Source organism: Miniopterus schreibersii (assembly GCF_964146895.1).
Source record: "Miniopterus schreibersii genome assembly, chromosome: 1".
Taxonomy (NCBI): Eukaryota; Metazoa; Chordata; class Mammalia; order Chiroptera; family Miniopteridae; genus Miniopterus; species Miniopterus schreibersii.
In genome coordinates this window covers 97,720,427-97,741,226 of record NC_138101.1, presented here as the reverse complement: position 1 = coordinate 97,741,226, position 20,800 = coordinate 97,720,427, and the positions used below count along the sequence as shown (strand labels likewise).

The 20,800-nt window shown below is 32.8% G+C and overlaps 1 protein-coding gene across 1 annotated transcript in view; it reads left to right on the top strand.

The window, feature by feature from the left end:
- The window catches only part of MDGA2 (MAM domain containing glycosylphosphatidylinositol anchor 2), an 829,367-nt gene that overhangs the window by 793,299 nt on the left and 15,268 nt on the right, over window positions 1–20,800 (top strand). Inside the window, exons 13-15 of the mRNA XM_081140380.1 lie at window positions 4,370–4,525; window positions 4,999–5,157; window positions 19,815–19,945. Of these exons, the coding sequence (XP_080996506.1) occupies window positions 4,370–4,525; window positions 4,999–5,157; window positions 19,815–19,945 (446 nt within the window). The remainder of the gene's footprint in view (window positions 1–4,369; window positions 4,526–4,998; window positions 5,158–19,814; window positions 19,946–20,800) is intronic.

Here is a 20,800-nt window from a genome sequence, read left to right as displayed (position 1 = left end):
TACAACTTATTAAAACATACTTTCCCAGTAATGATACTGTTAATAAAGTTAAAAGGAAAGGGAAAATTAAACAGTTCAGGAAAAGCATCTAAATGAGAAAAAATAAGAAAGTGCTACTAAATCTTACTTGTTATATGTTATTTATAATTATTTGTAATGAATTTTTATACCATTTAGCAATTTCTTCCAAAAAAATTTTTCTCTTGATAATAAAGTTTTATAATATTTGGAATATACATTGGCTAAATTATAAATTATAGTGTGTCTGAAACATCTTAACAGAAAATAATTAATTGTAGGATGGTAATGGAATACATATTATATTTAATATGATAATAGATGTGATATGAGGTATTATGTATTGGCAACAAATCAAACTATTCCTAAATGCTCTTTTGCATTTCATCAACTTGCATAGTACTTAAGTGAATGTATCCAAAATATCCACTTCCAAAATATATAGAGTAATTTCATGTGGGGTGTGTAGGAAGCAGCCAATCGATGTTTTGCCCTCACATTTATGTTTCTCTCTCTCCCTCTCCCTCTCCCTTCCTCTCTCTCTAAAAATCAATATTTTTTTTTAAAAAAACTTGTTATAGTCTGGTTCTTCATTAGACCCCAAAAATGGATTTATTAAATTTTAAAAATGAGGGTCTTCTATTTAATTTTTTAATCTTTTGATTGGAAAATTTAACAGAAAGGAAAAATGGTTAGTTGTCAAGAAAACCATGTTCTACAGGTTCCAATGTACACCAGTAGTGCTCCCGTGTCCTTCTAATACGCTGCTTATTTCATTAGGAAGGGTGCCCTCAGACCAAACCTGACTGGACTGTTTTTTGTTTTGTTTTTTATTGTTCAAGAAATTTCAAATGTTTCTTTTACCCCCATTGACCCATTCCACCCTGCCCCACCCCACTCCCCAGTTCCTCACCACACCATTGTCCGTGTCCTTGTGTTATGCATATATGCATATAAATTATTTGGTTAATCTCTCCCCCTCCACGCATCTGCTCCTTTCCATGCCTCTGAGATTTGTCTGTCTGATCCATGCTTCCATGTCATACAGTCATTTCTGTGGCAATCCAAAAAATATATATGAAATCAAATTGAAATGAGTTCTGGAGTCGCTCAAGTATCTCAGCAGTGAAGCTGGAATTTGCTACTGTAAAGAGGTTTTTAAGTTTTTGAAAAGTGTATTTGGTTTGATTTAAGTTCTACAGTCTCTAAAACTGTTAAAATTTAAAATTTTAGGACAATTATTTTTTGAACTTTTTTGCTGTAGAGATTATGAGTACAAGATGATATATATATGAAATATTTATTCATAACATAATGTAAATGTAAATAATATTTATATTATTAAAATGCATATATAAATATATTTATATAGCATGCATGAAAACTTGCCTATCTCTAGCAAACAACTTAAAACTTAAAAGAGACTTCAATTACCCATTCTATGATATCAGTCCAAAGTTAGTACTAATAAACAAATTCAGTAAAGTGGTGTGATACAAAATAAACATGCAATGAACAGTGGCTTTTCTATAGACTAACAATGAACTATCTGAAAATGAAATAAGAAAATCTTATTCACAGTACCAATAAAAAAGAATAAAGTACTTATTAATAAACTTAACAAAAGAAATCAAAGGTTTGTACACTGAAATTATAATATTGTTGAAATTAAAAACACAAATAAATGAAAAGACATCCTGTGTTCATGGACTGGAAGAATTCATATTGCTAGAATGTCCATACTACACAAAATGATCTGCAAATTCAATTCAATTTCTGTAAAAATATCAATGGCATTCTTTATAGAAATAGCAAAACAATACTAAAATTCATATGGAACCACAAAACATCCTAAATAACCAATACAATCTTGAGCAAGAAGGTCAAGGCTGGAGGCATCAAATGTTCTGATTTTAAACTATATTACAAAGCCATAGAAATCAAAGGAGTATGGTACTGGCATAAAAATTGTTATTTAGACTAATGGAACAGAATAGAAGCAAAGAGTACAATGAAGATTGTAAGGGGCTCAGAGGAGATGCTTGCCTTTGAAAACACAGAAATGCCATGATTCTTGAATCTGAAAACAAAAACAAAACAGAAATGTATTCCTTAAATTCAAAGGGAAAGTGTTCAGTTTTACTTTTATTTGTAAATACCAATAGTTTCCTTCCTTCTCTTTTTTTATTATAAGAACAGTAAATATGAGATCTACTATCTTCATGAATTTTTAAGTGTACAATACAGCATTGTTAACTACAGGCACAATGTTGTACAGCAGATCTCCAGAACTTATTCATCTTGCATAATTGAAAGTTTATACCCTTTGACCAACATCTCTCCATTTCCATCTCCTCCGAGTCCCTGACAACCTTCATTCTACTCTTTGCTTCTATATATTTGACTTTTATTAGATTCTACATGTAAGTGATATTATGCAGTTTTTCTTTCTGTGTCTGGCTTTTTCATTTAGTATAGTGTCCTCTAGTTTCATCCATGTTATTGAAAATGTTGGGATAGCCTAAATTTTTTAGGCTTAAATATATCCCATGGTATATATCTGCCACAATTTTTTTATCTATTCATTTATCCATGGACACTTAGGTCGTTTCTATATCTTGGCAACTGTGAATAATAGTGCAATGAACATGGGAGTGCATATCTCTGAAGTACTTGTTTAATTTGCTTTGGGTATAGACTCTTAAAACAGATTATTGGATCATATGGTATTGGATCAAAGTCTATATTTAGACTTTTTGAGGAACCTCCATTTAATTTTCATGATGTATTAATTTACTTTCCCACCAACAGTGTGCAAGTATCATAGTCTTTTGATTCCTCTAAAACTGGTAAGTGTGATGCTTCCAATTTTGTTCTTCTAGCTCATAATTGGCAATTTGGGATCTTGTGTGGTTTCACAGGAAGTTTAGGAATCTTTTTTGCATTTCTATATTTAAAAAAAGCTATTATTATTTTTAAAGGGATTGCATTGAATCTACAAATCACTTTGGGTAGTATAGATATTTGAATAATATTAATTTTTCCAATCAAAGAACATGGGGTGTCTTTCCATCTATTTGTGCCTTTAATTTTATTCATCAGTGTTTTATAGTTTTAATGTATAATTCTTTAATCTCTTTGGTTAAGCTTATTCTTAAGTATTTTATTATTTTTATGCTATTGTAAATGGGATAGCTTTCTTAAGCCCCTTTCAGGTAGTTCATTACTAGTATATAGCAACACAAAGATTAATTCAGAGACATGACCCCAACTGCAAGGGCTACACTCTCAATGATATGTAATAACTCTAACCCATAGTAGAGGGGGAAAAACACAAATGAGAATCTTTGTTTTTCAGATGATCATATCTCTATGAATTCCAGAGAATCTATACACTGTTTTGACTTTATTTTTTACTAGCTGACCTTAGCCAAAGTTTTCTTTACGTGAGCCTCACAAATTAGTATTATTATGATTTCATAGAGTTGAACAAATTTGAATGAAATTATATAAACTCTGCTAAAATTTTCTCATTTAAGGATAATTTTAATTCTGTGTCTAGTAGACATTATCATCTCCTTTATTTACTCCTCTGTTTCCAACAGGGTACATCCCAGTAAGAAAACCCTGTGATATTTAGAAATATTTCTACCACCCTCATTTCAGGGACAGTTGAAGAAAGCTCTCTCTAAACTTGTTGGGTATGAACTCAACATGCAGCAGGCATTCAAAATATCTCAGTCCTTCCATGTGATCATCATAAAGTCTTTTCATTATTTTATTTCTAGTGAATTTCAAGCATCTGGCAAACCAATATTCAAGTAAAGTATGACACATATCTACTTTTTAAAAGAATTTGTCATTAGCTTCCCATAAGTAAACTTCCATTTGTGCAAATGAGTATACACAAAAGCATCTCTAGACACTGTGTGAAAAGTTACAACCTCAGTGTACACAGCTTTAACATGCTGCCAGGTAAATGAGAAGACATCACTTTCCTATTGACAGCTTAGTTTGAATTGTTCTTGTGCTGAGAAAACTCTTCAGCCATAAATCAGGGGGGAATCACCATCTTTCATTTTAGTTACCTGAATATTTCAACAGGAAATGGTTCAGGTTCGGGTTGAAGTTACTAAACAAGAGAATGATTTATATAGTATTTTTATTTTTCATTAAAATGAAATCATTTTATGTTTAGTTGTAATCTTGTGCAAAATTATGGCTCTGATTCCATTATCTCAATCTTGCATTATTACTGCTGTATAATGATTTAAATTTCTCCTATAAGACTATTGCAATATTTGTATTCATTTAATTAATATTAATCACTTTAATTAAAATCTGTTAACAGGAGAATTTCATTGTGGATTTGAAGATGGTAACATTTGTTTGTTCACCCAAGATGATACAGATAATTTTGACTGGACAAAGCAAAGTACTGCAACAAGAAATACAAAATATACTCCAAACACAGGACCTAATGCTGATCGTAGTGGCTCCAAAGAAGGTAAGAGGGTATGAAATGTGTTCGTAACAATCATACTCCAGCCTTGAAATGTTAGAAATGCCATTAATTTGAAAGGCAAGAGAATACTTAAGTATATATTTGAAGACTGTGGAATAAAATATTAAAATTTTATGCACAGTATCAATAATTCAGGTATTTCCAAGATTTGTAGACATTAATTTTCTCTCAGAATTCACTGACATATAGTTGAGAGACTAGGATTATTTTTTTATTTTGAAAATTTAAGTGTAAAATTCTAATTTTCTCTAAATTTTCATACATTTTAAACAATTTACTTTAATTATGTAAATCATTTATTCTTTATATTATATCATACATTTTCAGATGTCATAAATGAGATGCCAATCCTCTTATCAATGTGCACTTGTATGAAAGCTAAAACTTATAATTTCAAATTTCACGTTACTTAATAATAATAATATGTTTAAACATCTTATTTTGTCTTTTTAAAGGTTTTTATATGTACATAGAGACATCTCGACCAAGATTGGAAGGTGAAAAGGCTCGACTCCTCAGCCCTGTTTTCAGCATTGCTCCCAAAAATCCTTATGGACCCACGAATACTGCATATTGTTTCAGCTTCTTTTATCACATGTATGGACAACATATAGGTGAGACAGCAAGAATTACTATGTTTCTTCTTCTAAAGTATATCATCACTAAGAAAGAAAATGTCCATAAACACACAGCATTAAATCAATTTTAGTCAAAGAAAAGCATCATTGACTTTTATATGACTTACCTATAAATTGCAAAATATGACGCTAAGAATGTTTCCCCATCAAGCCCTAATTTCCCCAATTTAGATTAAAATTGGAAATTTTGGACCATTACCTACCTTTTCTGGAATCCTAATTCAAGCAAACCATTAATGGGTTAAATTCTTTATGAGATCTTCTTATGGAATTTAATACCAATACAATTTAGATTGCTTCTTAAAAAACAAATAAAAAAACCACAACATTGCTTGAATTATCACTCAATGTATATTAATGATCATGAAAAGAGAGTATTGTCATATTTGGAAGACAGTACTTTTAGCACATTTGGAATATGGTGTGATTTTTTTCTTGTTTCTAAAGTATACCTAACACACCTACTGGGAATTAAGAACCTCCTCAGTCCTGAAAAGCATACAAAGTTGAAGATACACTCTGCTCGTAGAGACCCTGTGCAGTCATGGAGCATAACATGACTAAATACAAAATTGTTCTAGATAGAAACCACAGAACATTGGGAAAGAACCTACAAAACCCTGGTGAGGGGCTGAGGTAGTTATGCAAGTCTGCAATTATTCATGTGCAATCCTAAAATAAAATAAAACTGAACAAAATTATTTTAATGTAATTATTTGGCAGCACAGGCTAACCTACTATACCTATGTTAGAATATAACCAGAACTGATATGAGCCTGTTTATACAGTCTTTACTTATCCTGAGTCTGAACTTTTTGCAGCAAAAATATTACTGTGTAATTACAGATTCTGTTCCAGATCCTACCTGAGGATGTCATGTAATATACAAGATATGCAAACTTTCAGCTTTTTAAAATAAGAAAACTTCTCAATGGTTAAGAATATCTAGACCCACAGAGCTTGGGCAAGGGATTGGGGATTTGTATCTAATTAAAGAATAAGGCAATGCTTTCGGACAAATGAAAACATTTCTCTACAAAGGACGGGTACATTTTCAATAGATGGAAGATTAAGGCACTGGAAACCAGGGTGTAAAGCGTGAGAAGTTAGGATGGCATGACATTGTGTCAATGTAAATTAATAAAACTAATAATAAGAAATATATAAACGAATAAAATCTTGCACATGATATACACCAGCTATTGTACTAAGTGAAGCAATTCTCTTAATATTTTTATAAAATTGAGCATCACTGTCCATCTTTTACAGTGGAGAAAACTGAATCTCAGAGAGTTTCTATGAATTGCAAGCAACTGGGATTCAAACTCATAGCCAACACTATTAACCAATATTCTTCACAGTGGAGCACTAGGTGACAACCTGGAAGTAGCTCTTGTGCAGTAAAAAGTACCCTCAACATGAAGTCAGGAAACCTGGGCTGGGACTTGTCTGTAGCACTCAGTCACTGTAACAATTTAGAGAAGTTATTTAACATGTGTAGATCTTAGTCTTCTCATCTGTAACAAAGGAATAATAATTTCTGTTTCAGAAACTTGTTCAAGTTAAATGGATAACATATATAAAACCTTCTATCACATAGCAGACATTCAATCTTACATTACTTTGAATCTCAAATAACAAAACTAGCCCCAATAATAAAGTAATAGATCCACTTATCTAGTGCTCATCATGGACCAGGACACTATTCCTAACACATCATGAATTATTTCTCTTAATTTTCACAATAGACATCTGTGCTCATTAAAATCATTATTGTGTCTTGTAAATAAGAAAACTGAAGTACAGAGAATTTTAGTTACTATGCCCATCACACTTACAGCTGGTAAGTAGCAAAGCCATAAAACCAGCCTGGGAAGCTGGGCATGGAGCTTGCTTGTTTCCACTCTGCAGGGAGACTTACTGGAGTGTCATGAAAGCTTAGCTGATTTAGTAGTCAGGGAGAGATATTACACATTTTGTGCAGACAACAAGCATGATGAGACCTTTGATTTGGGAAAATAAATCTTATAGGAGTGGGTAAAATCATTGAGAAACAGAATATAAGCTGCAGAAGCAGTTAGAAAGCCATGAGAGCTGTGATGCATTCACTATGGCCTAAACTATGACAGGAAATAAGTCTCTACACCATTGCCAAGCCATTTTATTTATTCTGAGATTTCTATCTTATTACAAAAGTAAGATTAGCTCAGCTCTAATTTTTTCCTTTAGTTGATCATATGTATTTAACTTACCTTCTGTTTTGAATATACTTCATGGACTTTCTCTTCTCCCAGTTCACTTTGGAACAGGTGTATTTTAAATTGCATTTTAAATAAATAATTCTAAGATCAATATTCTTAATTACTTTAATGAGTAAAATATGTATTTACCTTATTTATGAACTGACATCTTCTCAAAATTTCTGCATATTTATACTGAGTCCCAAGGTAATTTTAATATACTTTAACTTCATAATTGTTATCCTCTTTATTGTCAATGTGTTCAGTTGACCTCTGCTAGCTTTATTTTGATTGTTTCAGGAAGGAGGCAGTTCTTTATTTCCTTCTTGGTCTCAAACATTTACCACTTTGATCCCTGTGACATTTCTGAACTGTATCAGATGGTTGGAGGTCGCTGGGGTTCCTCTCAACAAGACACAGTCATCCTCCTTACTTAAATCTAGGCAAATATATTTGTCCTAGATATTGACTAATTAATTAGGACTAGATGAGGAAGATTCTGCCTGTAGCTGAAACCTTCCCTCTTTGCAAATGTTATGTTGAGACACTTACTCATCTATAAACCCAGGGGCATTTATAGTCACTGGTTTTACAAATTAAACAATGAACTGTATCGATTCTTTGGGAAATTTGTGTTCAAAAATGATTTGTCCTGAATTTCTAATAGCCTAATCAAAATTATTACTTCTTGAGTAACCATAAATAATCCTTGCTAACGAATAGTATACCATTGAGAAGAGCCTTAATTTTTTAATAATACAAAAATTGGTGATAAGCTATACATTACTTAGAAAAGAGATTCCTCTTTTAAATAGTCAAGTATGTGTACTATTTATTGCTACATAACAGATTTCCCTCAAAATTTGTAACTTAAAGCAATAAACATTTATTACCTCACAGTTTCTGTGGGCCAGGAATATGGATATGGCTTAGCTGGATGTGTGTAGCTCAAGGCCTCTCATGAAACTGCAGACAAGCAAGGTGTCAGGCATGTCTGCAGACTAATTTGAATATTTGACTTGGAGAAGACACACTTCTAAGCCCACTCACTTAGTTTTTTGGTAGGCTCACTCCCTCACAAGTGTTAGAATAAGGATATCTTGCTGGCTGTTGGTCAGAGGCTTCTCTCGACTTTTGCCACAGGGACATCCCTATAGGACTATCTCATGACATAGCCTCAGGCTTCCTCTAAAGCAAGAAATACATGAGAGAGAGAAAACACATGTCCAAAACTTTTTATAACCTGATCTCTGAAGTGACATCCCATAACCCTTCCTTGTTACATTTATTATAACTTAGTTGATAATTCCAACCCACGTTCAAGGTCAAGAAACTACACAACAGTGTCAATGATAAGAGGGTGAAATTATTATGAGGCATCTTAGAGGTTGTATGTCATATTGTTATAATTTATTGTTATTTTATAAAAATTATTGAAGAAAAAAATAAATGAAAGCTGTAATGTGTTATCCCTAAATTAACTGTTAATTCATATGTATATGATACAATATGATATGATAACTGGCTATTGACAATAACATATTATTTCAGTCACCTTATAGGCATTTTGTTTCTTGATCATTCACTTGAATTTCTAATGTTCTTGTAGAGAAATTGAACCTCATATTAAGCCACAGGATATGACAAAAGCTTATTAAAACTCAGTAAGATATGTACTTCATTTATTTCTACAAGGAAGGATGTGAAATATAAGCATCATATCATACCAAGAAATTAAAGATAAAGATACAAAAGACACTTATGAATACATTCATTGAACTCGATAAGAATGGTTCAATGAAGTTGTGGCTCTAGAGAGCTAATTTCAATTTGGGACAAATGGGAGGCAAGGAAAAGGAGTTTGTTAATGAAGTTTACTCTCATGAATCTTGAGAGTGAGAAAGAAGTGATAAAATAAAACACATGGGGTTGTAGAGGGGTCTAATTTAAGAGAAATAAGAGTTAATGGAATGGGTAAGTTTAAAGATACAAAAATCAGAGGGAAGCAATTTTTTTGAAGAGATGGGAATTGAGCATTCAGAAGGAAATCCCTGTGAAAAGGGGCACTAATGTCACTTCCACTGAGGTGGAAAGTAAAAATGCAGCTTCTGTCACATTCCTAGATGCAAGAAAAGCAAACAGACATGAAATTTGCCTTCCTATTGTCCTTGTTAAATAATGCAAAGGTTGCATTTTCAAAGAGTAGACTGTGTAAGGGGGCTGGTAAATGGAAGCAGAAAATGATGAACAAGACAGAGTTGGAGAGATTGGAGACTGGGACATCAGTCTGCATTTTGAAATGTGTTTTAGGGTATAATGCTCAGTTTGACTACCCATCACTTGTGCATGTTACTGCTAATTGATCTCCTTACTGTCTCTTTGGACAATAGTTTCTGGGGTAAAGATCAGCCTTTAAACCAGTAACATAAAGACCTCAAGGACATTTGCCTCTCTGGCTTCATAGTCTATTCCAGTCATGCATGAAGTTGCCCAGGTTGAGCAGAATTGTATCTGGGCCTCTTCATCAGTTGCCTTCATCCTGCTGCACTGTGTGCTTGGGGGTAGCAGAAGCAATGTCTCTCCCCATCACACAGTGCCCTGCAAATGTAAATCTTTATTTGCCTACCTTATAAATATTTATAAATTAAATAAATATTTTTTAAATTGTATGAGAGAATAATTACTTTTTCTCCTCTTTAATCATCTTGATAACTCACATGTTTCCTTCAAAAGCCAACTGAAGGGCACCTGCTGAAATTCTCTTCCCTATTCTCCCTGCTCCATCTGTTCCCATAACACCTGGTGCACACCTCCATCATGTTTGTTACCCTGATCCCTGCTAGACTGCAAGCTACTTGAGAGCAGCTTACTTCTGAGTGTGTGAAAAGAATAACAAAGTAAAAGAATTAAAAGCATGACATTTAGATTGGAAATAGAAGGTCTTCATCAAGACCCAGTACATAGGGGTTTGGGAAAAAAACAGAAGTGAATCACTGACTTAAATGAATTTGAATCTAAGTGCTCTGGCAGCCAAAGTACAGAGGAAAGCATATTTGTTAACAACTAAGCAAAGGGAAATTTATCTTTATAAAAGTACTCAGTAGTCTAATGGGCAATATCTTTGCTTACTACTTTTAGAAAAATATAAAACTCATTGAAATAAAAAATTGTACATATTGACTGATCATAATACATTAGAGAATAAAATTTGCATTTTGTGCTGAGATGTTATGGTTCAGATATGTAACCTTGCTATGATCTAATGGAATGTAAAAATAAAATTTAATGAATCTGTAATTAGCTCTAACTAAATTTCTCTTAATAATATATCACAGTTTTTTCTTTGCATTCAAACTTTATCAGTGCTGGCATTCAAAGATTTTAAACTGAGGACTTAAATGTTTTTATAGAAGATATACAGAAGACAAAGATAACAATCTTTTGCATGGATTTAGGAGTCTGATTTTTCTTCTTATCTTTATCACAGGCCATATTTTTTCTGATTAGAGTTTAAAAATTGAGATCCTCACTTACATCTCAAATATATCTTGCAAATAAGACATTTTCTCACATAGTTTTCCCTTGGATTTAGACATCACATGAGAGACAATTTGAGCCTTAAAAAAAAAATCTTAAGATAAGGTGCCATTATTTTAGAACCTTGACTATGTTGACTATAGCAAGATGTCAGCAGAATCAATATATAACTTTGAGACACTTGCATTCTGATAAGTTTTCAAAACTAAGTTTCTTGCAAAAGATAATCCCTAAGTGGCTGAAGGACTAGATAAGGTTATTTAGTACCCCCCCTTTAAAAATTAAAGAATAGTTACCAAACCATGGGCTGTTTGAGAATAGTTGATATTAAATCATTCTTTGTTTAGAATAAGCCAATGCTTTCAGTGAAGCCTTGTCTATAATTAATGTTGATCATGCCAATGTCATCAGTATAAAACTAGTGCTGCAGGTAGAAGACATTCATAACAATTTATCATTAACTTGTTAAATTAATATTGTATTTTAACAAGGGGTTGGATAGAATCTAGCCCTGATTTATTACCACTTATAAATATTAGACACTTGTCACAGACCTATAATAAGACTAGATCCTGTGATAACTAGTTCATTTACTTTTTAAGTCTCTGGTTTTAAACCACTAATTACTCCCAAATTTATTTTCCTTATATTTAATTATTTATTGATGATGGGCCCCCAGACAATGTATAGTAGAAGCTAGGATGTTTAAACCAAATTAATGCTATGACTGAGAAAAGCTGCTGTTTCAAAAAAGTCTCCTTTTTAGTGTAATTAATAAATAAATATATTAATCCAATTAATGATAAGAAAATGGGTTAACTGCATGTGTTTCTTACCAAGTGTTGAAAAAGTATTGAAAAAAATGTATGTATGCAGCCCTTTATATTCAAGCAGAAAAATAATGATTTTATAATTTCCTCTTTTAGTCTGTGTGTACAAAACAAATGATTCTAACAATTACCTATCAATATACATAACTCTTGCCTGGGGCTAAATGATTTCAGCATTTCTTCCTCTTTCATTAAATGCAAAACTCAAATTAAGAGTCTGTATTACTGATTAGAATAAAAATGTAATTTATATGCAAGTGATCCCCAGGCCTTGGAGTAAACTAAGTTACAAATTAATTTATATAAATTTGGTAATTTCAAGTATCTGTAGGAAACATGTATGCACATTTTAAGACATATTTAAATTGTTTATCTAAAATATATAAAATAAATATTTATAGTAAAATATTTAAAGGTGACATTATGTGAAGGACTTAGTAAAATGAGAGCACTAAGTAATATAACTATAAATAACATTTATGCACATTATGTTTTATACAGTAATTTATATGAAATAATATTAAAATAAGAATCATGCTATTGCATAAGGCCACACTGCTCACTGTTCATGAGATAATTCTGCACTTAGATAGTTTAGCCTTTCTGATTATAATCCCTAAGCAGGAGGTGAGCAAAGTCTTCTCTAACTCTAACACCTGACTCTTAAGGAGTGGTAATCAAAAGATGATTAGGAAACCTGGGACAAGAAAAAGTTGTTTGGGTTAGCAACTTCAAAATTGTGTCATGGAACTACACAGCATTTGAAAATCCTTGGGGATGACTAAATTCATACCTATCGATATCTTATACTTTATAGAAGCATAAGCACAGTGCCTCTGAGGTTTTAAAATTACTTTTAAAGGGTATTAACACAATCCATCACATTCACTTTGAAATTTGTTTGCTGTAATAATGTGCTGAATCAGCTTCGCTGAGTCTAACCTCTCTTGAATCACTTTATTCTGTTCCACAAGCTCTAATTTTGTTGACCAAGATGATCTGAGCATAAGCTTATATAAATTTTAGCACTGAATTATCTTTTATAAACTTAAAAACTGGAAACTTGCTTGGAAAAATAATCTTCCAAAATCATTTGTCTATTGATATAGCTTTTGTCATCATTTCTAAAACAAACCATTTAACCAGTAGTTTGTAGTCATTGATTTGGATAATGGAATATAATTAATACTATATACATCAGAATAAGAATTAAATTATAACGCATTTGGAAGAATTTGTTTCAATCAGCTATAATTCTATTGTCTTTTTCTTATAAAACAAGTAACACCTGCTTTTTATTTTTCTCTTAGATGATTTTAAGCATTTATTCTTTTAGATAAACTTTCATTGATTTTCATAGGAATAAAGAGTACTTTTTTTTATTGCCACTATTTCAGTTTCAGAAGAACATATTATACACAGAAGTAAAAGGAACATGGTCTCAGAACTTTAAATTTGGACAAGTTTTGTCCCATGAAAAGCACTTAGCTGCTGCCATTCCATCTTCCCAGACCAGCCTGTCTCTAGAAGGAAGTCCAGGCCTTCATCTCCTCTGTCCCTCTTCTGGGAAGGACTCCCCTCTGCACCCTCAGAGGTTTCACTGGGGTTGTCAATTAGAACCTGCATTCTTTGTCATGAAGTCAGTCAATAGACTAATCTCTGGATGGTAGAGCCCAGGTTCCTTTTAGTGAGGAATGATATTAAAGACCAAAATCTGGGTGCTCTATGTACACATTGCCACTGGGAGTGGCTCTTGGCCTCCTCAGCAGATAAGCCAGGGTGTGTATGTAGAGAAATATATATATATATAAATATATAGACACACACATAAACATGCATACATATATACATATATATATACCAAAACACATGCACACATACATATAGTATACACACATGTACATATACATGTGCACATAAACACATGTACACATACATATACAATATATATTTCAGAAATCATGAAGTCACACCATTGCTATTCAGCTATAAAAACGAAAGAAATCTTACCTTTTGAGATAACATGGATGAACTTGGAGAGTATTATGTTAAGTGAAATAAGCCACTCAGAAAAATACAAGTACTGTATGATTTCACTTATATATGGAATCTAATGAACAAAATAAACTAACAAACAAAGTGGAGACAGACTAATAGATATAGAGAACAAACTGACAGCTGTCAGGGGTGAGGGGATTGGGGGCTGGGTGAGAAAGGCAAAGGGACTAAGGAAAGAAAAAAGAGAAAACCGCATGGACACAGGCAATAGTATAGTGATTACTGTGGGGGGAGGAAGGAGAAGGGAAAGGGGGTATAAATGGTGATGGAAGGAGACTTGACTTGGCTGTAAACACATAGTGCAATAAACAGATGAAGTATTGTTGAATTATATACAAGAAACATGTATAGTTTTATTAACCAATGTCATTCCAATACATCCAATTAAAAAAAGGAGACAGAAACAAAGGATGGATAAGTTAGAGACCAAGTTGGTTGCCACAAATGTGGGAGGGAGTGACATTTCTCTGAGTATGCTTTTCATGTAATGTTGAGTTTGCAAAGCACATCAATATTCTACATATCAAAATATAACATTAAATAAATAAGAAAGGGAATGTTAAAAAAAAAAAAACTGAAACAAATAACATTAATTGACTATAAAGTTGTGGATTTATTTCTGGGCTCTCTGTTCTATTCTATTGTTTTATATGTCTGCTTTTATGCCAGTATCATGCTGTTTTGATTACTATGGCCTTGTAGTACAGCTTCACATCAGATAGTGTGATTCCTCCAACTTTGTTCTTCTTTCTCCAGATTGCTGTGGCCATTTGGGGTCTTTATAGTTTTATATAGATTTTTAGAATATTTGTTATAGTTCTGAAAAATATGCCATAGTTATATTGATAGGAATTGCATTGAATCTATATTCATTGCATTGAATCTGTTTGGGTAGTATGGGCATTTTAATGATGTTATTTCTTCCTCTCCATGAACATGGTATATGCTTTCATGTATTTGTATCTTCTTCAATTTCTTCTTCAGTGTCTTATAATTTTCTAAGTACAGGTCTTTTACATCCTTGGCTAAATTGATTCCTAGGTGTTTTAATTTTTATTTTTTGAAGCAATTGTGAATGGGATTGTTTTCTTAGTTTCCCTTTCTGAGAGTTCATTATTCATGTATAAAAATGCAGCTAATTTTGGATATGTTTTTGTTTCCTGCTACTTTACTGAATTCACTTATCAGTTCTAGTAGTTTTTTTGGTGTAATACCTGCCTTTTAAAATAAAATCTAACCACAATTGAATATAGTTCATTTAATCCTTTCAAAAATTAATTCAGCATTTGGGATAATTCAGACCTGGCTTTCTTAGCCCTCAGACAAATATTTTTCACATAGTATATATTTAATTAATATAAATTGAAATAATTTGTTTGAGTTATAGTACATATATAAAAATAAAATGTTAATTTAAAACTTTAAACATGCTCACAAGAAAAAAATAGTTTTTCAGAAAAATATTCAATATTGATATAACAACATACTGTTTTTATATAATAATTGTAAATCATATATAAATATACTTCATTAAAGCATGTATTAAGACATGTATTTATTTTTATTTATTTTTTAACTATGTTTTTATTGATTTTAGAGAGAGAGGAAAGGAGAGGGAAAGGTAGAAACATCGATGAGAGAGACATATGGGTTGGCTGCCTCCTGCATGCCCCCTATTGGGGATTGAGCCTACAAGCTGGGCATGTATCCTGTCCAGAAATCAAACCACTGACTTCTTGTTGCAAGGTTGACGCTCAATCACTGAGCCACACCAGCATAAAATACATATAACATTTTTAGTCTAATTACAACTAATAGGTCTAAAAGTATTATTTTATTAATATTTAACAAAGATTTCCATGTATTGATTTGATGACAGGATTTATTCCTGTCATTTCAATCAAAATAACAGTTCATGCTACCCAAGAGAAATAAGAGTTCCATATAAAATACTAATTCATTCACTGCCATCTATTTACATTAGCACCTCACATTTGTTGAAGTGTGTATTGGTAATTTTTATATGGAACAACTTGTATTGGTAGCTTAGAGAGGACATCCTTCATTCATTAAATGCAGGCTATTGTAGTACTTCTACTAGGCAGAGAAGCTAAGGGGTTACATTTAAGAAATACAAAAGAAAAAAGCCAGAGATAACTAATACTTTCCTTCTGAAAAAGCAGTAAAGTGTTAAGGGGAAATGAGCAGAGAATCTCACAGCTCAAACCAGTCAGTTAGCATTAATCCAGCCATAGGCTGCTGTAGGCAGAGGCCATAGAATAGAGTTCTTTTCCTTTTTAATTCATAGACTATTTCTTCAAATGATTTCTGAAACAAATATGCTACATAAGGCATTGTTAGTCTAATGGCAACTCATAGGTTCAAAACGTATTTATTTATAGTTTAACACATTTTACTTACTTGGGCTTGTTTTCCTTGTAATTCATCACTGTTGTGGATTAATGTCCAAAAATAGAATGCAATTACATCATGCAGAATTATGTTCTGCAGTGGCTTTGCCTTTTGGCACATGATTGCCTTTCTGATGCACAAGGTACCAGCACCACCAAGCAAAAAACTGAGCCACACTTAGTTCCCAAAAAGGGAAGCAGAGAGATAGTGTCATAAATCTGCTTCCTGCCACAATGGATCACCCACACAGTGGGAAAATACCGGAAAGTTCAACTCTTAAATGGCCCAAAGGCATGAGTGCTTTTCCATTATTCTCAGATTGTTGAATCTTGAAGTAACAGTGAAACCTCAGTTAATTGACCTGCAGCTTTAGATCTTAGAGGAGGAGCTAACAAAATCTAACTTATTCTCTGTATAAAAAAGAAACTGAAATAGCGGTTTAGGGGGAAAAGCCACAGGAATACTTAGCATTACTTAAGGACAAATAAAGGGAAGGAAAGGAGAGCGAGAGTGAGAGAGAGAAGAAGTCTCCCAGGAAAAGTCCACAGGGCAGGCCTGGTGGGCTTGGCTGGGCTGGTGGGAGCCCAGCTTCATTCCCTCAGGGCGCCTACCTTCAGGCTTCGGAGCTCGGCCCTCACGGTGGGGTGGTGAGAGACAACCGATCAACATCTCTCTTTCTCTCCTCCCTTCCTCTCTCTAAAATAAATAAACATATCCTCGGGTGAGGATTAAAAAAAAAATCCACAATACAAAATGAGGCTAATATGCCCCCATAATAAAGAAAACACACATGTTGAAAAAGGCATAGTGACAGTTCAGGTGAAAGTAAAATTTGCATAGTATATGCTTTATGTTTTCAATAAAATACATAAGAATATGAACTTTATGAAACAATAAAAGATAAGAATGATACAACAATGGACAGAGGAAAAGAAGAAACTGGATAAATGACTAAAATAAAGGGGAGTTTGATGAGATCAGAAAGGAAGGTAACATCATACATAATACAGTGACAAAATAGAGCTGACATTAGAAACAAAAGAATTCACACTGTGAAAAATAAAATCAGTACTGTGGGGACACACTGAAGATTATTTCTTATATTAAAGGGGAAAAAGGTAGAAAATAGATTCTGAGGCAAAAAGTGAATATGCAACATAGAAAGATAAAACAAAAAGGAAATCTGGAGAATGTTATTTATAAATATACATGCATTATTCCCAAATGGAATGCTAGCAACTTGAATCAACCACAGTAAGAGAGTAGCAATCCATTACCAAGTAAAATGTATTCCTGTAATAGTCACAGGTCAACACTAAGAAATGTTCTAATATAATCTATTGCATCAATATAGAGAAATATTATTTTAATATCTTGAGAGCTAATAATAAGACATAGCAAAGACTATATATGAGACATAATTGTTACATACTTTAACTCAGTTTAATTCTCACAAAAAGCTTACTCTAGTTACTATTATCATCATCGCTTACCTGATAAGGAAATTGAAACAAAAAGATTAAGAAACTAAGTCATAAAAAAAAAAAGAAACTAAGCCAAGGTCACCCAGATAGTAAGTGATAGCTGTGATGTGAAGAATGCAGTTTTTTTGCTGTTTAAAAAGTGGGTATTTTTATTTAAGCATTTGTGTATAATATGAATTGTGGTCTTATGTATAAATAATTAGATAAAATTGCATTTAAAACCTGAAAGATAAACTACTCTATACCATATAACAATATAGCTGTATATAAACATTAAAAAAAAACCTGAAGGAACACACATCAAAATATTAGAGGCTACCTCTGATTGATCAATTTAATGATTTTTATATTATTTTTTCTGCTTTTTAGTATTTATATGCAATATTTACATGAACAAATACATATATGTGTATACATATATATATACACTAAGGAAGATGTCTGTATAAAATATATGTAAACATCTAAATAACAACATACGATTATCTGTAAAAGTTATCAAAATGAGGGTGTCTGAAGCCATACAGTAGTAACTTTTTCTAGGTAAGTTCTACTGTCATAACTATTAAAATGGGCAAATCTATTAAGTAACTTTTCAGAAAATATTTTCTTAGAAAAGAAGCAGGGTTGAGATGTATGAAAAAATGGGAATGAGGGGATCTCCATAAGAGTCCAGTTCTCTGCCTGAGGACAATTTCCTGGCCCTGGCGCAGAGCCCTGAAATTGAATCCGAATGTGGAGATCCCGCTGAAGTCAGGAGGCAGAGACCAGAGTACTGGGCAGCTGAAGCAGTTAGAATCTGTGAGTCTGATTGACAGAAAGAAGGGAGGTGTGCTGGGTTGACTCTAGAAAGTTGTATGGGGTTCTCCATGAGTCTTTGCCTGAAGGCTGGTCTGTTCTCAGATTAAGACTGGAAAAGCCCAGTGCTTACAATACAGCAACATAACAGCTTATTGAGTTGACGGCAGAATAGAGATGGGGAGGTCAAAGAGTCCTGGGAGGAGAGCATTAGGGAATATTGAAGTTTAAGCCATGTTAAAGAGACCTCCTAAATCTCCTGGCAACGTAAGAAAACCAGAAGTTTCTTTCATAGTAGTTAGAATTATGCCCTGGAGTAATGTTCTCTAATGGAGGTAACAGTAAGAACTTTGTGGGATTTCTGAGAGGATTAATTTTTATCTGAAGTGTTCAATACACATAGTATTGTTATCATCATCATCATTACTATTATTACCGTGAGCAGGACATGAAACTGTCGAAAGAAGTATATCAAATCATGAGACAAAGCTATTTTTCTTTTCATTTAAAATAAATATTTTAGAAGAAAAATGAGACTTGGATGAAGTAAACTGAAAAAGAGAAGCTAAATGACAATATAAGACAACACAATTAGAGTCCGACTTCAAGCAAGTTAGAATATGATTCATGCTATCGTAGCTTCCTTTTGCTACTGAAACAAATACATTACCACAAACTCTGTGACTTAAAAGAACACAAATTTGTTATCTTACAGTTCCAGAAAACAGAAATCTAAAATGGGTATAATGGGGGCTAAAATCAGTGTTCACAGGGCTGGTTTCTTCTGAAGCTCCAAGGAAGAATTTGTTTCCTTGCCCTTTCTAATCTTAGAGGCTGCTTGTGTTCATTCGGCTGCAGGTCTTTCCTCTGGCCTCACATACAGCCCCAGAGCATCTCTCTTACTTTCACATGACCTTCTCTCCTGTATCACATCTCCTTCTGCCTCCATCTTATAATGATACATGTGATTACCTTTAGGACCCAGCAGATGATCTAAAATAACTTCCCCACCCAACATCCTTAACTTAATCACGTCTGCAAAGCTTTTTATATCACATAAAGTATCATTCGCAGTGTCTTGGGGTTTGGATGCTATCGTCTTTGGAGGCCTGTCACACATGCCAAAGGTCATAGAGCAGGATTGGAAATGAAAGGGGAAGACAGGAGGAGACACTACAATGTTATGCAAAATTTCATTTTTAAAAGTGTTTGGTCAAGGAGAAACACATTTGAAGCAAAAAAAAAATACACAAAATAAAATTTGTGTTTTTTAGGTGTTTTAAATGTTTATCTACGTTTGAAAGGGCAGACAACGATAGAAAGTCCACTGTGGTCTTCAAGTGGGAATAAAGGACAACGATGGAATGAGGCGCATGTTAATATATATCCAATTACTTCATTTCAGGTAAGAAAACAATCATATCTGTGCATAGATTGCTTGTTGCACATGAGCACAGGGTTAAAGGGAGACCTTCAACAAACATTAGAATATAATTATTCGGAAATTCTGTGATATTATTATCCCAAAAATCAAATGATTAAGATTCTTTTTAGTAGGAAAAGCTATTTTAAAAAGAGAAAATGCCTTTTCCTTTATTGATTTACATCTGTGAAGTAGTATGTTTGAATAATAGTCTATCAAACACTTTGCCTGGAGAAAATGTAATCCATTTCTAAAAAATCACACTTGTGTATTTTGTTCCCTGAAGACAAATAAAATAGGTTCTTATAGCAATGAAAGCTGGATAATCAATTCTCAATTAAACTGTCTGAATCTTACTTGATGTAATTTTATACACTTTAGCAAAATGTGTCTCTATGAGGTAATGTCATTTTATTTATCACAAAGTAAGAGAAATATAATGTTATTTTTCTTTGTTTCTTTATAGGAAAGAAGTAAGGCTTAGATTGAATTGAGTTACCTGTAAATATATAATATACATTTTAATGACTATAACAATGGCCATGATGGCTAGAAACAATATTTCATGAAACTACTTTAGTGGAGAAAATAATGTAATTTTAGTAATTTTGTACAGCTATCTATGTATATTATATACTCAGATTAAGATTTTTTTCTACTGATGATTTTCGGATGCATTCCATGGCATACACAGCAAGGGTATGAAAAATCTGACAGCTCCAATTATGCTTTTTTGTGTGTGGAATGTCCTTTTCTTGTAACCTAATCTACAAAGTTCTAATGGATTTTATTTAGAAATTGCACTTCTAATTCTAACCAAGATTATAAAAATGCAAA